This window comes from Gasterosteus aculeatus, chromosome 10 (genome assembly GCF_964276395.1).
Source record: "Gasterosteus aculeatus chromosome 10, fGasAcu3.hap1.1, whole genome shotgun sequence".
In the NCBI taxonomy this organism is placed as follows: domain Eukaryota; kingdom Metazoa; phylum Chordata; class Actinopteri; order Perciformes; family Gasterosteidae; genus Gasterosteus; species Gasterosteus aculeatus.
Window position 1 is genome coordinate 17854377 of NC_135697.1, and position 17036 is coordinate 17871412.

The 17036-nt window shown below is 47.8% G+C and overlaps 3 protein-coding genes across 7 annotated transcripts in view; 1 reads left to right on the forward strand and 2 right to left on the reverse strand.

The window, feature by feature from the left end:
• col14a1b (collagen, type XIV, alpha 1b) overlaps window positions 1-11452 on the forward strand; it is a 60754-nt gene extending 49302 nt beyond the window's left edge. For 3 of the 4 annotated variants that reach the window (XM_078081006.1, XM_078081008.1, XM_078081009.1), the window contains 11 exons: window positions 3387-3482; window positions 3797-3850; window positions 4331-4384; window positions 4558-4611; window positions 4773-4844; window positions 5705-5740; window positions 5894-5960; window positions 6170-6358; window positions 6487-6564; window positions 6648-6803; window positions 9699-11452. In XM_078081006.1, the coding sequence (XP_077937132.1) occupies window positions 3387-3482; window positions 3797-3850; window positions 4331-4384; window positions 4558-4611; window positions 4773-4844; window positions 5705-5740; window positions 5894-5960; window positions 6170-6358; window positions 6487-6564; window positions 6648-6803; window positions 9699-9991 (1149 nt within the window). In that variant the 3' untranslated portion in view covers window positions 9992-11452. The remainder of the gene's footprint in view (window positions 1-3386; window positions 3483-3796; window positions 3851-4330; window positions 4385-4557; window positions 4612-4772; window positions 4845-5704; window positions 5741-5893; window positions 5961-6169; window positions 6359-6486; window positions 6565-6647; window positions 6804-9698) is intronic. The other variant, XM_078081007.1, reaches the window with a different exon arrangement.
• LOC144383604 (uncharacterized) lies at window positions 265-1364 on the reverse strand (the record flags this gene model as incomplete). Its single annotated transcript, XM_078081867.1, has 1 exon — window positions 265-1364. A coding segment is annotated over one exon (987 nt), but the record flags the coding sequence as incomplete, so codon positions are not given.
• LOC120826465 (layilin-like) lies at window positions 265-3047 on the reverse strand. Of its 2 annotated transcripts, none has more exons than XM_078081012.1 (6): window positions 2774-3047; window positions 2397-2513; window positions 2205-2306; window positions 1936-2060; window positions 1717-1847; window positions 265-1518 (listed from the first exon to the last, which is right to left on the reverse strand). In XM_078081012.1, the coding sequence occupies exons 1-6, from the start codon at window positions 2913-2915 to the stop codon at window positions 1368-1370; spliced, it is 768 nt and encodes a 255-aa protein (XP_077937138.1). In that variant the 5' UTR covers window positions 2916-3047; the 3' UTR covers window positions 265-1367. The 2 variants fall into 2 exon arrangements, with proteins under 2 accessions (XP_077937138.1, XP_077937136.1); XM_078081010.1 differs by having other exon boundaries at window positions 2397-2516; window positions 2774-3045.
• Window positions 11453-17036: the final 5584 nt, after the last annotated feature.

Sequence of the window (17036 nt, forward strand, 5' to 3'; positions counted from 1 at the left end):
ATCAGCTCGTTCTCGCTCCTCCTTTAAAGTGTCTGTAGACGTTCAGCTTTCCCGACGTTCATGGATGAAATGTGTAGATTAACGCTCGGATCGGCTTCCACGCCTCGTGTGAAACAATGTCCCCGAACTAAGGACTCAAATGAGCTCCAGAGAGACGCCGAGCAGCTAAAGGGGATCAAAGCGGTTGTTGGCGTGATGAACGCTGAGCGGGACGCTGCTCTCTGCCGTGTCCTCAACACGCGTCACAAAATAACCACAGCTCCATCAGGTGTAACGTTTGTTTATTACATGTGACAGATCAGTGATCCATGCTAAATGCTAATGTTAGCGCTGCAGGATCAATAAACCACAACAACCCCCCCCAGTCTGACAGCTCGTCAGCTGACAAAACCCCCAGAAGCAAATATGGACGAAACAAACACCTGCCGCCCAGCAGAGGAAGAAGAGGAAGAAGAGGAGCGAGAGGAAGAAGAGGAAGAAGAGGAGCCAGAGGAAGAAGAGGAGCGAGAGGAAGAAGAGGAAGAAGAGGAGCCAGAGGAAGAAGAGAAACCAGAGGAAGTAGAGGAAGAAGAGGAGCCAGAGGAAGAAGAGGAGCCAGAGGAAGAAGAGGAGCGAGAGAAAGAAGAGGAAGAAGAGGAGCCAGAGGAAGAAGAGGAAGAAGAGGAGCCAGAGGAAGAAGAGGAAGAAGAGGAGCCAGAGGAGGAAGATGAGCCAGAGGAAGAAGAGGAGCCAGAGGAAGAAGAGGAGCCAGAGGAAGAAGAGAAACCAGAGGAAGAAGAGGAAGAAGAGGAGCCAGAGGAAGAAGAGAAACCAGAGGAAGAAGAGGAGGAAGATGAGCCAGAGGAGGAAGATGAGCCAGAGGAAGAAGAGGAGCCAGAGGAAGAAGAGAAACCAGAGGAAGAAGAGGAAGAAGAGGAGCCAGAGGAAGAAGAGAAACCAGAGGAAGAAGAGGAGCGAGAGAAAGAAGAGGAAGAAGAGGAGCCAGAGGAAGAAGAGGAAGAAGAGGAGCCAGAGGAAGAAGAGGAAGAAGATGAGCCAGAGGAAGAAGAGGAGGAAGATGAGCCAGAGGAGGAAGATGAGCCAGAGGAAGAAGAGGAGCCAGAGGAAGAAGAGAAACCAGAGGAAGAAGAGGAAGAAGAGGAGCCAGAGGAAGAAGAGAAACCAGAGGAAGTAGAGGAAGAAGAGGAGCCAGAGGAAGAAGAGAAACCAGAGGAAGTAGAGGAAGAAGAGGAGCCAGAGGAAGAAGAGGAGCGAGAGGAAGAAGAGGAGCGAGAGAAAGAAGAGGAAGAAGAGGAGCCAGAGGAAGAAGAGGAGCCAGAGGAAGAAGCGGCCCCCCAGGAGCCTTTGGATGGAAATCGGTTCTCTCGTCACGTCTCCGTTTTGTGTTCCATCACTTTCTTCTCACAGATGAATCGCTGGATGGATCCGCCGTCGGTTTGATTCCATGTTCCTTGCGGGCCGATGTAGCCTCTGGACCCCCCAGAGGGCCGGGTCACGGCCACGTTGACCCCCCAGGCCCTGATACATGGGTCACAAAAGAACCCAGTTAGGTCTGACGATCCTTCTGGTCCGTTGAGGAGGTTCTTTAGGAGAAGATGAGTTGGTTTGGTTTCAGAGGATCCAGCAGTAGTCGTCTTCAGCTGTCGTGAGATCCATGGCTTCTTAAACAAACCTACGAATCTCTACATTTAATCAATACGATGAAGAGGTTCTCACCTGTACGAAGAGCGACTGTTGTCCACCCACTCCCACTCCCACTCCAACTCCAACTCCCCCGGCACGCTCCGTTCCCGTGCATGCAGGCCGATCCAGAAGGTCTCCTGTTCACTCAGCCAGCTGACGAACTCCTGACCAGCAACGAGAAGCAGAACTTCTGAATCCGTCTCTGGCTGGGGGGACACGGGACATGTGGTGAGCAGGTCAGCAGACACCCACCTGTTCCTCGTGGGACGTAATCATCACCAGGTCTGCTCCTCGGCGCCGACAGTCCGCCCGGCTCTCCGTCCAGTTCTTCTTCCTGGTGGACTTGTAGTAGCAGCTGCATTCAAACACCCTCCATTCTGCGTTCAGGTTTCAGGGATCATTTCAAATCATTTCACAGCAAGTGCGTGAGATTTAACACCAGAACCCAAGCGTGTCCATCACATGATGCCGCGTGACCCCCCCCCCCCCCACTGTTTCCACGGCAACGCCCCCCGTCTTACCGGACACGTTACCACGGGTCCCCTGGCGGCAGTAGCCGCGGGACAGGAGGCGGTACTTGGCGTCCAGCTCCTCGTAGCGGCCGCTGGGCGGGACGGAGACACCTGGGGGGGGGGGAGGAATGCAGGGACAGTTAGGGGACGTCAACGTCCTCCATGGAGGCTGTGAGAAGGAGACAAAGACCAGGTCCTCACTGCGAGTCGACAGGACGAGGAGCCCGACCCCCAGCAGGACGCAGAGGAGGACCAGAACCACGACGGCCGCTCGCAGGACGTTCTTCAGGACGCCAGGCGGAGGCCTCTGATTGGCTGCTGCTGCAGAGCCAAACAAGAACATCTCTTTATTCTTTTTTATTCTCAGATTAAATTAAACTTTTTGCACCCAAACAAAAGAATCTGACCAGTGTTTAAGCTTTAACTGCAGTATTGAGAGTGTTTATTGATCCGGTGTTTAAATGTGGAGAGCAAACGATCAAATCAATAACTCATCCTCTCACCTGGTACATTCGCTTTAATGCTCTCATGCTAACAGATCGTTTCCTGATAGTATTTAATGGTAGATGATGTCGTACCTGTTTCCGGGGGAACGTGGTGCTCGGTGGACGTCCCTGCGCTCTCGTAGATGTCCACCATCCTCTCCTCCCACTGTCCCCCGTCTTGTCCTCGACAGTACATCCCATGCATAGAAAAGCTCTCATAGATGTTGGAGGACATTTTCACGCGTGTCACCTTGTGCTCCTCGTCTTCGTCTCTGAGTGTTCGGAACGAGGAAGTAGCGTCGCCGCACTAAAAAAAAGGCCGATGCGGACGTAAGAGAGATGCGAGGCTGATCTGAGATCTGCGGTTTGTCTCTGAGGAGTCAGATTGTTCTCAGATAACGAGGTTTAATCAGAAGAGATGTTGCTTCTAGCAGCAGACATTCAATTAAACAGCTCAATGAAATGAGGACACACCAAACTTAAAAGCTCTACAAAGTAATGCAGTTGTCTCTCTCTCTCTCTCGCGCTGATCTCAGATCAGCTAATCGTAGAATCTCTCTTCCTGCTTCACGTCTAAACCTCACATCCTCCCTGTTGGTTGAACCGATAACCGAGATGAGCCGATCGGCTCGTCAGTCTCTGGAGCACATGACGGGTGTCCTCGCGGGGTTAACACGTTGTCCCTCTCCGTCGTCTCCGTCTCCAGGGGGCGACCGGTGCCGTGGGGGACGCGGGACTGCCAGGACCTCCGGGGCCCCAAGGGCCGCAGGGCCACAGCGGGCGCTCCATCATCGGACCCCCGGTACGACCCGCCAGCCGTCGCCTGCAATGCTCGTGGACGTGTTCTGTATCATACTATTATTATATTATATTATTATAATATATTATTATTATTATTATATATTATTATTATATATTATTATTATTATAATATATTATTATTATTATTATTATATAATATTATTATTATATATTATTATTATATATTATTATTATTATTATCCGTGGTTCTTGTCTGATGCCTTTCGTGTTCTAAACATGCTGCTTTGTTGAGCGAGCTCCATGTTACATTAGAAACATACTCAGGATCCGGCAACAACGTCTTTCTGTCTGCAGGGAGGTCCAGGAGAGCGAGGACAGAAAGGTGAAGCGGGACAACAAGGCGTGCAGGTGATTCCAGCGAAGTCGATGGCTTCGCCTTAAAGTTAAATTACGCCTGAATGTTGTTGTTTGAATGAGGAAACGCTGCCGTTGGCGCCTACAGCCCGCTGCTCACCACACGCCGGGCTTACTGGTTTTTGGTCTAATTGTGCTCCTCAGTGAATTACCCCCATGTGCCCTTTAGCAGATGTGAATGATGGTGCCATTTGTACAAGGTTGGTTTCTCTGTTTCTCTTCCCTGAGTCTGTGACATCGCAGGGTGGATTCAACCTCCACCAGTCTCCTGCTTCCCGGCCCGGAATCCAACCGGCGACTCTCTAGTCTCTTGAAAAAGTGTCCCGTTCAGACCATTGAAAGTGTTTTTGGACCAGCGTTGCTTACCCTGCAGACCTGCGTAGTTCCCCGGTCTTTACGTAATGTGGCTCAATGGATCTTCACTGAATAGGTCATCAGAAGGTGTGAGCCTCTTCTCTCCTGCTGTTTCTTCAGGGACTAGCTGGCAGACCTGGAGCTCCAGGCAGAGAAGGACCTGCAGGAGCCAGAGTGAGTCGCCTCATCAATACACGCCTGGGGGGGGGGGGGGGGGGTACTGCTGGTGTTACTAGCATGTGACCTCTTCTTTCCTCCTTCCTGCACTAATACTTCTTCTACACATTGTTAACGCTTTCCAGCCCGGGTTCAAAGAGCTTCCTAACCCCCCTGTTTCTCCTCCTCAGGGCCTGCCGGGTAAAGACGGGCCGCCGGGCCGACCGGGTCCCTCAGGAACCATCGTAAGAGCCCGTTTTTGTGTTTCGTGTCCTTCTACTTATCTGCAGCTCTCCAGCTTTGACAGCTCACGCACATTAAACACTCATTCTGAAACCGTTGATTCCACCGTTAACGCTGTAACTACGCACTCGCGCCTCTTTCTTCACTGTCTGTGTCTCCTCAGGGGACGCCAGGAGCCCCGGGGGCCCCAGGTAACACAGGCTCTTCAGGGAAACCAGGAGATCTGGGACCTCCGGTGAGTCCTCACCTCCTGTCCCCGTCTCTTTGTCCCTTTGTGTGAAAACAGATTGTTTTCACACAGTTTGGTTTATTATGTTTTTTTTATGCTTTCACGCTTTGTCTCTGAAGCAATAAAATAAAAATGAATTGATCCGCTAGAATAATAATAATGTAACTTTAAGTGGGCCTCTGTTTTAGGAAGAAGATAAAGCATTCCTCTGCCTGGGGGGTCAGGGGTCATTGGGTGTTGTCTCACACTGAGACACACTGACTTTTATTTGGATAAAGTTCTACATTTTCCTTCAGTCTGTTTAACCTTTTTAAAGGCTCCAAGAGGATCTGTTATATTATGGTTTTTGGTTAAAATCATCTTTTTTCTCAAAAACCGGTTGAAAAATCGTTGTTTACTGCGATCCTCTTTCTGTACTCCTGAAATGCTTCTTCTGCTGGTGGATGAATGTGGAGGAGCGCCTGGTGATGTGGCAGCGATGCTCTCAGCCTCTTGTGGACGGAACGAGTACTTCAACAACAAGCGCATCCTCACGGATAATAAAGTAGCCCAGTCGGCTCACTCGCCTGTCCTCACAGCTCAGGAACACTGGGAGATCTAGAAAAACGTTCTCTCAGGGCTTCTGAACAGATACGTGGACGTTCTTCCTGCTGAAAGCACTACTGCTTAAGCTACGCTTAAGACAAAAGTCCACAATGGAAAGTTGTTCCGAGTCAGACTATTTAACGAGGCCCGTCCAAACAGGAAGAACAAAGTGTTGCAGGTTTGCTTCAGAGCTTCCAGAGATCCTCTGGCTTCACGAAGCCACGATGTTCTGTGACATCTGAACCGCTTCCGTCTTAACTTCTGTTTCCTCCTCGCTGCAGGGTCTTCCTGGAAGCAAAGGCGAGAGAGGTGAACGGGTAAGTGTTGCTACGCTCTTTCCCTCGCCAGAGTCCGATTGCAAAGGTTCACCGTTTGTACGACACATCTAGTGATGGATGGATGGTTCCCACGTCCATCAGGACCCCTTAGTTTGATCGAAACCAACAGAAGTTCCTCTGGTGTGTCGGCAGGGGGACCTCCAGTCGACCTCGTCCGTCCAGGACATCGCCAGGCAGGTCTGTGAGCAGCTGATCCAGAGTGAGTACCGGGCCCCCGCGGACCCCCTCAATCAAAGCATCGTCCGAAAGGACGGATCAAGGCAATATTTTCAGTTTCTTTTTGGTCATTGGGTGTCTCTTTGAGATCGCTTCAGTTATCGTTGTAGTGTGAAGGGGCGTAGGTTTAGGTCGGGTTTGGGCCAAAAGGTTTCTGATGCATCTGCTGAAGACACTTGTTTCTGTTGCCAGGCCACATGGCGCGCTACAACTCCATCCTCAACCACGTGCCCAGTCCACCAGTTTCCATCCGCACTGTGCCAGGCCCCCCCGGGGAGCCCGGCAGGCAGGGGACCCCGGGGCCCCAGGGAGAACAGGGACCCTCTGGAAGACCCGGCTTCCCAGGACAGAACGGACAGAACGGGCAGCCTGGAGAGAGAGGTGAAGGGCCGAGGATCCCCGTCAGGGCTTTTCAGCTGGAGCTTATGGACACGGACCCGTCCAGATGTTTACCTATCCAGCACCCGGGACCCATGTGCCCTGTTTTACCTGTGTGTGTGTGTGTTCAGGTCAATCAGGAGAAAAGGGCGACAAAGGATCTCCAGGAGTTGGAGTCCAAGGCCCCCGAGGCCCTCCAGGACCCCCCGGTACATTAACCCGCACTGAGCCAGACCGCCCCTCCACAGGAGGCTGTCCACCTGGGCCTCACTAACTCCTCCTCTCCTTCCAGGTGCGCAGGGACAAGGCAGACCTGGCAGCCAGGGTCCGTCGGGGCGACCCGGGAACCCTGGCTCTCCTGGCCGGCCCGGTAACCCCGGACCCGTTGGCTCTGCCGGGTCTCCGGGGTACTGCGACCAGAACTCGTGTGTGGGCTACAACGTGGGAGGTACGTAGGGCCCTGAGATGATCTATGGCAGCATTAAGAGAACCTGTCTGATCGAAGGTGGTTCAATAATCAGACGTATTGAACCAACAATCTTATCTAATTTAAAATATGTATATATCAGCTTTTTTTTCTATATCAGAACTCGGCACAAAAGGAACATCTTGCTCCTCCTGCGCCTGAGTGCTACTTGAGTATTAAAGGCAGAACTTCCAAAATAAGAAGAATAAATGTTTTCCATTTGATGCACGAGGGCCGACCACAGCAGCTCCATTGACACATATTGATCTGTGTGATTCATTGTGACAGTTAAAGAAAACCCGGCATGAGTCATCTTCACTCATCAAATGCATGATTGTGTTACTGTGTGTTGGGGTTAAAGGTCACATCAGCTGACCTGCTTTGAGTCATGATGAAATAACCGTTATAAAAGTAAAATATAATATAAGACAGTTATAAAGTAGTTTACAGTAAAAAAAAAACACAACAAAGGGAATGCCAGATATAATAATTTGTAAGTTAATTAAATGAATCCTGTTCATTTATTTATTGCCTGTTATTATTTTATCATGCAATCAGGTTTTTTTTTTTTTTTATACCCGGTTGAACAACCATCATTCTATTCGTTGCTCTCTCCCTAAACTCTGATTTATAAATTGATATGAACTCTTTGAGTCTGTTAATGTGATTTGTTGAGGATGAGAGAATTACTTTCTCTTCTCTTTAATCTCCTCAGACGTCGTCCTTCGAACTCTCAATCATCCTCTGCTTCATTTTTCTTCTACATTATGATCAGGAGGGTCGATGTGGTAGAGAGGGTGCCGGGAACCGCAAGGTTGGCGGTTCGAGCCCCGGTTGCTTCATGCACCATGTCGAAGTGTCCCTGAGCAAGACACATAACCCCTAATTGCTCCCTGGCCCCAAAATGTAAAAAGCCACGGGTTAAAAATGCAATGTAAGTCGCTTTGGATAAAAGCGTCCGCTAAATGACCTGTAATGTGAAGTAATCATCCAGTTCCTCTTTTTTACAGCCGCGCTGACTCAATAAAAACTTGTAACATAAAAAAACTATCTAACCGTCCTAAAAAATGAATCCAGCAATAACTTAAATGTTTTAACCTTGAGTATTATTTATTTACTTTAACTTTGAAAACCTTTTAACTTTATTAACTTTTATTCCCACGACGTATTTTGGCCATTCCAGGTAAAACAAAGTAGTAATTACAAGACCAGGTAAAATAGAATAGAATCATTTATAAGTGTGTGAAGGAACCACATGGCTTCACTCTGCAGGAATGGTTTAACCACAGCAGTAATTATTATGTGTGAGCAGGGAGAACATAAACTCACAATATGAGTAAGTAAATAAGTGAATTAAAAAAAAAAATCTAGTTTTTTGGGGGGGGGTCGAGGGGACGAGGGGGGTATATGTCTTGTAAATGTCTACATTTTTTTATACATCCATTTTCCTCGTGCACTTTGCTCTCAACTCTCCATCATTTAACGGTTGTGTTTGAAGTGCAACAATCTCCTCACATTTAGCCCGAACGTTTTCAAACCACGGTTTTTACGCAGTGGTGGTCCTCTGCAGGCTGTGTGCCGCGCAGGGTAACGTTAGATGTTGAGAAGCAGCCTAGCAACTCGCTTAGCATAGCAGCTAGCTTAACATAGCAGTGCTTTAAGTTGGATATTTTCAACATTTTCAACACCCTAACATTGCGGCCGTGAATCCTGAATGTATCCTTCCCTCCAACTCTGTTTTCAATTGGTGATCCTTGGTAACCTTTTATAACCCTTGGTAACCCTTTGTGTCCCGTGCTAATCCTTAGTAACCCTCTTGGTATCCCTTCTTATCCCTTGGTATCCTGTGCTAATCCCTTGGTATCTCCTAGTATGTTTTGGTAACGCTTGGTATCCCTTGGTAACCCTTTATATCCCTTGGTAACCCTTTATATCCCTTGGTAACCTGTATAACCCTTGGTATCCCTTTATTACCCTTGGTAACCCTTTATATCCCTTGGTAACCTTTATAACCCTTGGTATCCCTTTATTACCACTGGTAACCCTTTATATCCCTTGGTAACCTTTATAACCCTTGGTATCCCTTTATTACCACTGGTAACCCTTTATATCCCTTGGTAACCCTTTGTATCCCATGGTAACCCTTTATATCCCATGGTAACCCTTTATATCCCTTGGTAACCCTTTATAACCCTTGGTAACCCTTTATATCCCATGGTAACCCTTTATATCCCATGGTAACCCTTTATAACCCTTGGTAACCCTTTATATCCCTTGGTAACCCTTTATAACCCTTGGTAACCCTTCATATCCCATGGTAACCCTTTATAACCCTTGGTAACCCTTTATATCCCTTGGTAACCCTTTATATCCCTTGGTATCCCTTTATATCCCATTGTAACCCTTTATAACCCTTGGTAACCCTTTATAACCCTTGGTAACCCTTTATATCCCATGGTAACCCTTTATAACCCTTGGTATCCTTTGGTAACCCTTTATAACCCTTGGTATCCCTTGGTATCTCTTTATAACCCTTGGTAACCCTTTATAACCCTTGGTATCCCTTTATAACCCTTGGTATCCCTTTATAACCCTTGGTATCCCTTGGTATCCCTTTATAACCCTTGGTAACCCTTTATAACCCTTGGTATCCCTTTATAACCCTTGGTATCCCTTTATAACCCTTGGTATCCCTTTATAACCCTTGGTATCCCTTAATATCCCTTGGTATCCCTTTATAACCCTTGGTATCCTTTGGTATCCCTTTATAACCCCTGGTATCCCTTGTCCCTCCTTCCATCTTTTGGGCTCTCACTGACTTCCTCCCTGTGTGACTGGCGTGCGCCGGTTGCCTTGCTTGGTTGGTTGGCAACGCAGAGGGCGATGATGTCACTGACCGCGCCGCTGTTCCCGCAGTCCAACTGCCACCCAGCGTCTTCCAGAACTACGGCGAGGTCGAGGAGGAGGACCCCTACCGCTTCTACGAGCCCAACTACCCGGCCCCGCAGCCCGTGGCCCCCGACGATCTGGAGTACCAGCAGGACGGCGTCGACCTGAGCTCCCCCGGCGTGGCCCGCGTTGCCCGCAGCACGGGGGAGGGTGGTGAGAAAGGAGTCAGCCTGGAGAGGAGGCTAAAGGGAGGCGCGAAGACGCCGCCCGGACTAATTTAACGAGAGGAAAGGGTCGGAGGCCGCCCGCTGTTTACCGATCGGGCGATTTGGAGTTGTGGACTAATCAACAAGTGCCTGATGTAGAAGATTTCTTATGGACATCGTAGGGGGGCTGGTTATCAGGTGGGGACTCTGAACTCATCTCTGCTTTTGAATCAACTCTCGGGCGACGGGTCTGGTCAGTTGTTGTTGTCCCAAAGTGGACTCAGCGTCACATGGTTTTATGTTTGGGGACTGATCGGAGCAGCATGCCTGTCCGGTCCTCAGCCATCGGGTCTGCTGCTTGGTCGTTGACGCGGCCGGTTACGTCCTCCTGTCCAAACCCAGAAACACAAAAGCTGCAACGAGTCATTTACACACAGAGAAACAGGTGGGTTACAGCGACAACAAGCAACATCGACACTCTTTGTGACTTTATATAAATATACACAACTTTAAAGGGTCCGGCTGCACAGACGACATAAAAAAGGTTCAGCATTTGAATTTTAAGCATTCAATTTTAAGCATTGTTCCAATTTTTAACCTGTCAGAGGGGGTAAAGAAATGATCGTACCTTTAAAATAGAGGGACGTAATGGCTCACCGACATAATAATGCGTTCTAATAGATAACAATCTGGTACAGAAGTCCAACACAATTTGACATAAGTTAAAAACTCACACACTTTACAACAAGTGAACCCCGTCTGTAATATTAAGAGTATTTTCTCCCTCCGTAAACGAACCAAAGGAGAAGTTCTGCCAGTTCACGACCACAGGACGGGAAGGTGAAGCGTAACAGCGACAACATTTCTAATCCGAATCCGTGTTCTTACTCCTCGTGTTTGTTTCAGAAGTTCCTAAACTCTTAAACTGAGACGCTTCCACATTTGGAAAAAACAGAATGTTTATTTATGTCCAGTCCTGCTTCACTTTGGGGTTTTTTCGTTTCATTTTTCATTTCAGGTTTTTAATCCCACAGTTGGAGGCGCGTTGCACCGTCACACACCAGGAGGTTGTTTGCTTATTGTTGCGTTATTTAGCTCATACTGACGTTGCCTGTGACAAACAATGAAAAGAGTTCTTATACTTTGGAGTTAATGAATTTTTTGTTTCTGGATGCTTTTGTTGTTGTTTTTTTCCAATTATTTTTCTAATTAATCTCCATTTGTAACATAGGCTAAAATTAGCATTAAAACCAAACGACGTCATCTGCTTCTGGACCACATTCTTGGAATCGGAGGTTCTCTTCATCGCTCATGTGAATCTGTGTGCTTCCTGCACCCGTTTATTCACCGCTGCATTTTCTAAATGAAATTGGTTGCCAAATACTCGAGCACATTTTGAATTTTCTGAACAAGATCTTTGAAATCTTTGACCTTTTGGGTCCAAACCCCCCCTTCCCCTGGATGAATAAAGGAAGTCATTTATTTTTTACTTGTGATTGAGTTTCCCAGACAAAATAAAACTTGAGTTCAACTGTTGTTATTGTTGTTGTTTTTGGTGTCGTCTGTTTGGCTCAGCAGGTGTAGTGACTACTCCCTTTATGTGGCACCGAACAGCACTGAACCCAACCCCCCCTCAGCTGGGGCTCCCTGTCTTCATAGAACCCGGAGTCACTCGGAGGTTACGATACAGCAGCAACACCTGCCTCTCCGTCCTCCAGCGAATTAAAATGAGTTTATTCAGCAGTGTGGATCAAAACCAAACCGCTAGACTCTCTATGAGAAGGAGACAAAGTCATTGTGACCGTAGCCATTTTACATTATGGCCATTGCCATATTCTCCAGTCAGATCTTGTTTTTTTGGGATCCAATAGATACTGAATCAAGAGCGTGTAGCCCCGCAAGCAGGAGATGCTTTACACGCTCCGCTCTGAGACTGAGACCATAAACTCATGTTTCCTGCGTTTACTGAGGGAATAAATCAAGAGAAGTAGAGTCACGTTCTCATAGACGTCTATGGGAGCAGAGGAGTCGCCCCCTGCTGGTCACTACAGAGAAGTAGAGTCATTTCCTCATAGACGTCTATGGGAGCAGAGGAGTCGCCCCCTGCTGGTCACTACAGAGAAGTAGAGTCATTTCCTCATAGACGTCTATGGGAGCAGAGGAGTCGCCCCCTGCTGGTCACTACAGAGAAGTAGAGTCATTTCCTCATAGACGTCTATGGGAGCAGAGGAGTCGCCCCCTGCTGGTCACTACAGAGAAGTAGAGTCATTTCCTCATAGACGTCTATGGGAGCAGAGGAGTCGCCCCCTGCTGGTCACTACAGAGAAGTAGAGTCATTTCCTCATAGACGTCTATGGGAGCAGAGGAGTCGCCCCCTGCTGGTCACTACAGAGAAGTAGAGTCATTTCCTCATAGACGTCTATGGGAGCAGAGGAGTCGCCCCCTGCTGGTCACTACAGAGAAGTAGAGTCATTTCCTCATAGACGTCTATGGGAGCAGAGGAGTCGCCCCCTGCTGGTCACTACAGAGAAGTAGAGTCATTTCCTCATAGACGTCTATGGGAGCAGAGGAGTCGCCCCCTGCTGGTCACTACAGAGAAGTAGAGTCATTTCCTCATAGACGTCTATGGGAGCAGAGGAGTCGCCCCCTGCTGGTCACTACAGAGAAGTAGAGTCATTTCCTCATAGACGTCTATGGGAGCAGAGGAGTCGCCCCCTGCTGGTCACTACAGAGAAGTAGAGTCATTTCCTCATAGACGTCTATGGGAGCAGAGGAGTCGCCCCCTGCTGGTCACTACAGAGAAGTAGAGTCATTTCCTCATAGACGTCTATGGGAGCTGAGGAGTCGCCCCCTGCTGGTCACTACGCAGAATGCTTTGCTTTGGATTCACTCTTCCGATCTAGAGGTTGACTCCTGGATGCAAACAGAAACCTTTCCCCTCTGTACAAATCATGTGGTAGTTTCCAGGATCTACAAACCTTAAAATGACATTACTCATTTAAACTGAATTATACAAATAAGTGTAGAGTACTTGAAACTCATTTAGTTTTAAGCTGCATTTCCTATTGGTCAATGTCTGTGAAAGGTCACCCACTGTGTGCTCCTCCTGCCCTGCAGCTCAGCCTCTCGGGTGTAAGTTTGATCCAAAGTGCAGATGAAAGTGATTCATTATTCACGCACGCAGGCCGGGAAATCAATTAGCTCCTGCGTCACCACGGTAACGCCCAAGCTGCTTTCATCCCCCTCTGCGTGAGGACGGCTCGTGGCTGCTTTAATGACATTGCGGTGATTAAGGGAATGTTTTATTATTCAGAGAAACGAGTTCCTACAGACGCTTACTATTTTTTTTTCTCTCTGAACATCAGTTTTTGAATAGGTTTTTTTAATAAATATTAAGGTAACTATCTTCTGCTGTTTCGCTTTGTCAGTGAGTCGTCGTCAAAGCCGCTTATCCTTCATACAGAATCACTGGAGTCAACAAGTCAGACCAAGGACCTCGTGGCTGTGAGGCGACTAACCACCACTCCACGTATGGAATAGAACCTTTGTCCTTCTTCAGAATCTGATTTTCTTGTGCAGTTCAGATAAAACGTGCAGAGTAAAATCACTATTTCATCTTTTTGTTCCGTCACATTTATAAAAAGTATCAGTTTACTATATCAATTATATATATGAATACTATAGTATTTCAGATGTTCTTCTGTCACGCCCCTTATGTGCAAAGACCTTAACGCACGTTAACACGTTCTCTTCAATGTCACCTCAAAGGAGCAAAGGAACCGGCCGTTGTCATGGAAACAAGGACTAAATCAAGCTTTAATTATGACACGATCAACAACAAACAACACGTTGTTTTGTTTTTCCATCTGTCCCTGCATCAGTTTTAAAGAACCTGAAGACCTCTACGGCCCCCCCAGGGTCCTTCATGGCCCCCCCAGTGGAGAGGACAGGATGCCGGGTCCTCTACGGCCCCCCCAGTGGAGAGGACAGGATGCAGGGTCCTCTATGGCCCCCCCAGTGGAGAGGACAGGATGCAGGGTCCTCTATGGCCCCCCAGTGGAGAGGACAGGAGGCCGGGTCCTCTATGGCCCCCCCAGTGGAGAGGACAGGATGCAGGGTCCTCTATGGGCCCCCAGTGGAGAGGACAGGAGGCCGGGTCCTCTATGGCCCCCCAGTGGAGAGGACAGGAGGCCGGGTCCTCTATGGCCCCCCAGTGGAGAGGACAGGATGCAGGGTCCTCTACGGCCCCCCCAGTGGAGAGGACAGGATGCCGGGTCCTCTACGGCCCCCCCAGTGGAGAGGACAGGATGCAGGGTCCTCTACGGCCCCCCCAGTGGAGAGGACAGGATGCAGGGTCCTCTATGGCCCCCCAGTGGAGAGGACAGGATGCAGGGTCCTCTACGGCCTTGAATCGTGGTCACATGCGTCCTTGGACTTGTTTCTATTGTAGGAGACACTTATCTACTCACTCATCCAAATATCAGGAAAAGACTCGTTGTTGTTGTTGTTGTTCTCATTTATTTATTGATTTATATCTTGAATCATTTCAGTCTGCAGAGTAAATAACGCTGTGGGATGAATGAGTGATACATTAATCAGAGCGCTGTGGGAGTAGAGGTAGATGTTACTGTGGTCTTTGAGTGAACATCTGATACCCAGGACACAAAGTGCTGAGAGCTTGTTGAGTCACTGAGGCCTTTGTGTAGTGTGTGTGTGTGTGTGTGTGTGTGTGTGTGTGTGTGTGTGTGTGTGTGTGTGTGTGTGTGTGTGTGTGTGTGTGTGCTGCTTTATACTCTGACACATTTATTGATCAGTCTGTGTTCTTCGGTCCTCATGCTCCTTATAGATAATAAACCTGTCTCTTCATGATCAGGGTTACAAACCCTCCCACTCAGCAGATATCTCAGATATCTCCTACGCTTCACTGGTGATGATTTGTTATGTTTCATTACGTATCATTATTATCGGGCCTCATTATGAGCCCTGTTTTCAAACGTCCTGATTTTATGACACAATAAATTCTAACGAGCAGTTTTCCTGTTACGGATGCAGCTCCTTATGCCCCCCGGTGAGACCCCCCCCCCCCCGGCACAGTGAGCTGTGACTCCCCATAATGACTTCTGGTTCTGCTTGATTGGATTGATTGTGGCAGGAGGCCAGCGAGGCGCTGCAGTGGGAGACAGGAGAGGGAAACCACACGGCTGCTCTCCGCTCTGAACGGAGGAATCAGTCTGTGAGATTAGAAACTTCCTCGTACCCCTTTTTATTGTGTCTCTTACAGAAATATCACGTTCCTCTCTGATCTGAACCACAGAACCACTGTGTTAATAATGAGTGACGGGGAAGAACTATCGCAGCAAAGTTCTGGACTAACATGGACTATGAATAAAACACTAGGGGGGGCTCTTCTTGGAGGGTCCGTTCATGTTCCCCTGTGGACTACAAAGAGATACAAAACCACTACGAGGAGATGCAAAGTGACCACAAGAATAACACAAAACTAAAAAGGGATTCAAGGCGACTAGAAACACACGTGTCTACAAAGAGAAGTACGACAATCAATAATCACCAATAAGGGACGTCAAACTGCACAAAGATACACAATCACCTCAAAGAGATACGCAACTGCTACAAAGGATACAAAATGACCACAAACTGAGCAGAAGCGTCTTTCATTGTAGCATCTTTGCATCCTTTAATCTGTTGATTTGTTTTTCTGTTGTTGTTGTTGTTGTTTAATGTACACTCGCCTTTTTGTCAGAGACGTTGTTGGTTTTGCAAAGGGCTGCGAAGCACAAATTAGTGATGCTCAATCCTTTTCTTTTTTTTTAAAGATGATGTTTGAGCTTTGAGTGGTTTGGTTTTTAACTTTTTGTTGCTAAGCGATGCCGGTCTAAACTGCGCTGATTGGCTGCAGCCGGTTCTTCTGCCCGGCAACATTCCCGGATTGTGAATTCTGGAGCTTCCAGCTGCAGACGACTCGCTCCTCACATCTCGGTGAATAAAAGTGGGGTTTGTGACGCTGTAAGGAAGCTCTTTACTTAATAAGCCGGGGGGGCAGGTTGGAGGCGGTGGTGTGGGGGGGGTCTTCCCCAGAATGTATTTGACTTTGGACAAACTCCTGATTGGCAGACGCAGCCGTCCGCTCGCAGGACGCAAACCGGCGGCGGATTTAATGAATTCCGAAGATGACGACATGTTTCGGAGCACGTGAAGGTGCGATTGTTCATCCTGAGGTCTTTGCGTGAAAAGCTGCACAAAGTTCAATATGTTCATACATTAAAACAACCTATGAGGTCTGCTGCTGGCCGCAGTGCCCTTGAGCAAGGCACTAAGTCAAATCAGTCTTTAGTGAGGCTTTAATTCAGAGCAATAAAGGAAAAACTGATATATAGACAGCGGAAATTTAAACTGTAAACTTTTGGACTTTAATGTGCAAAGGAAATAAACTGGATCGTGAAATAAGTAAACTAATAAATTATAACAACAATGAAATACAAGAAATACAATGAGAAACGAGATGGGTGGAACAAAACAAACAAACGCGCCTTAGAGGTGACCTCTGACCTTGTGGAGGGAAACAGATTCATTTTTTCTGCCTAAAAACGATCCCAATGGGACGTTTTAGTGACTCAGGACGTTCTCCCTCATCGTCACAGAGGTTAAAGGTCATCGCTTGCTCGGGGTCAACAATAAACCCACAATCCGTGCACACGGTGCGCGCGCTCCTGCAGGTGTCGCTGTCGCTCCTGTTTTCACATTTATCACCGCATTATTACATCGTTTACCGACACACAGTGTGAGTCCTGACGACGTATACGTTGTGAGGTGGACGATGGGGGCCAAGCTGCTGTTTGTGACGTCATCAAACAGGTGTCATAAGTATGAATTCATATATCATATTTAACGTTCTTCTTAATTTATTTTATTTACAAGAAGGTGGGTTTGTATTATAATGGTGTTGAGGACAAATAGAATTAAAACGTATTTTAAGTAAAAGCGCCCCCCCCCCCTCCACAGGTCATGACATCATGAGCCCCTTAACTTTCCTGTGCATTTTTATTTCACGTCATTTATTTTCCCTTTTTTTTGGCATCGTATGCAAATGCGGTGACGTAGG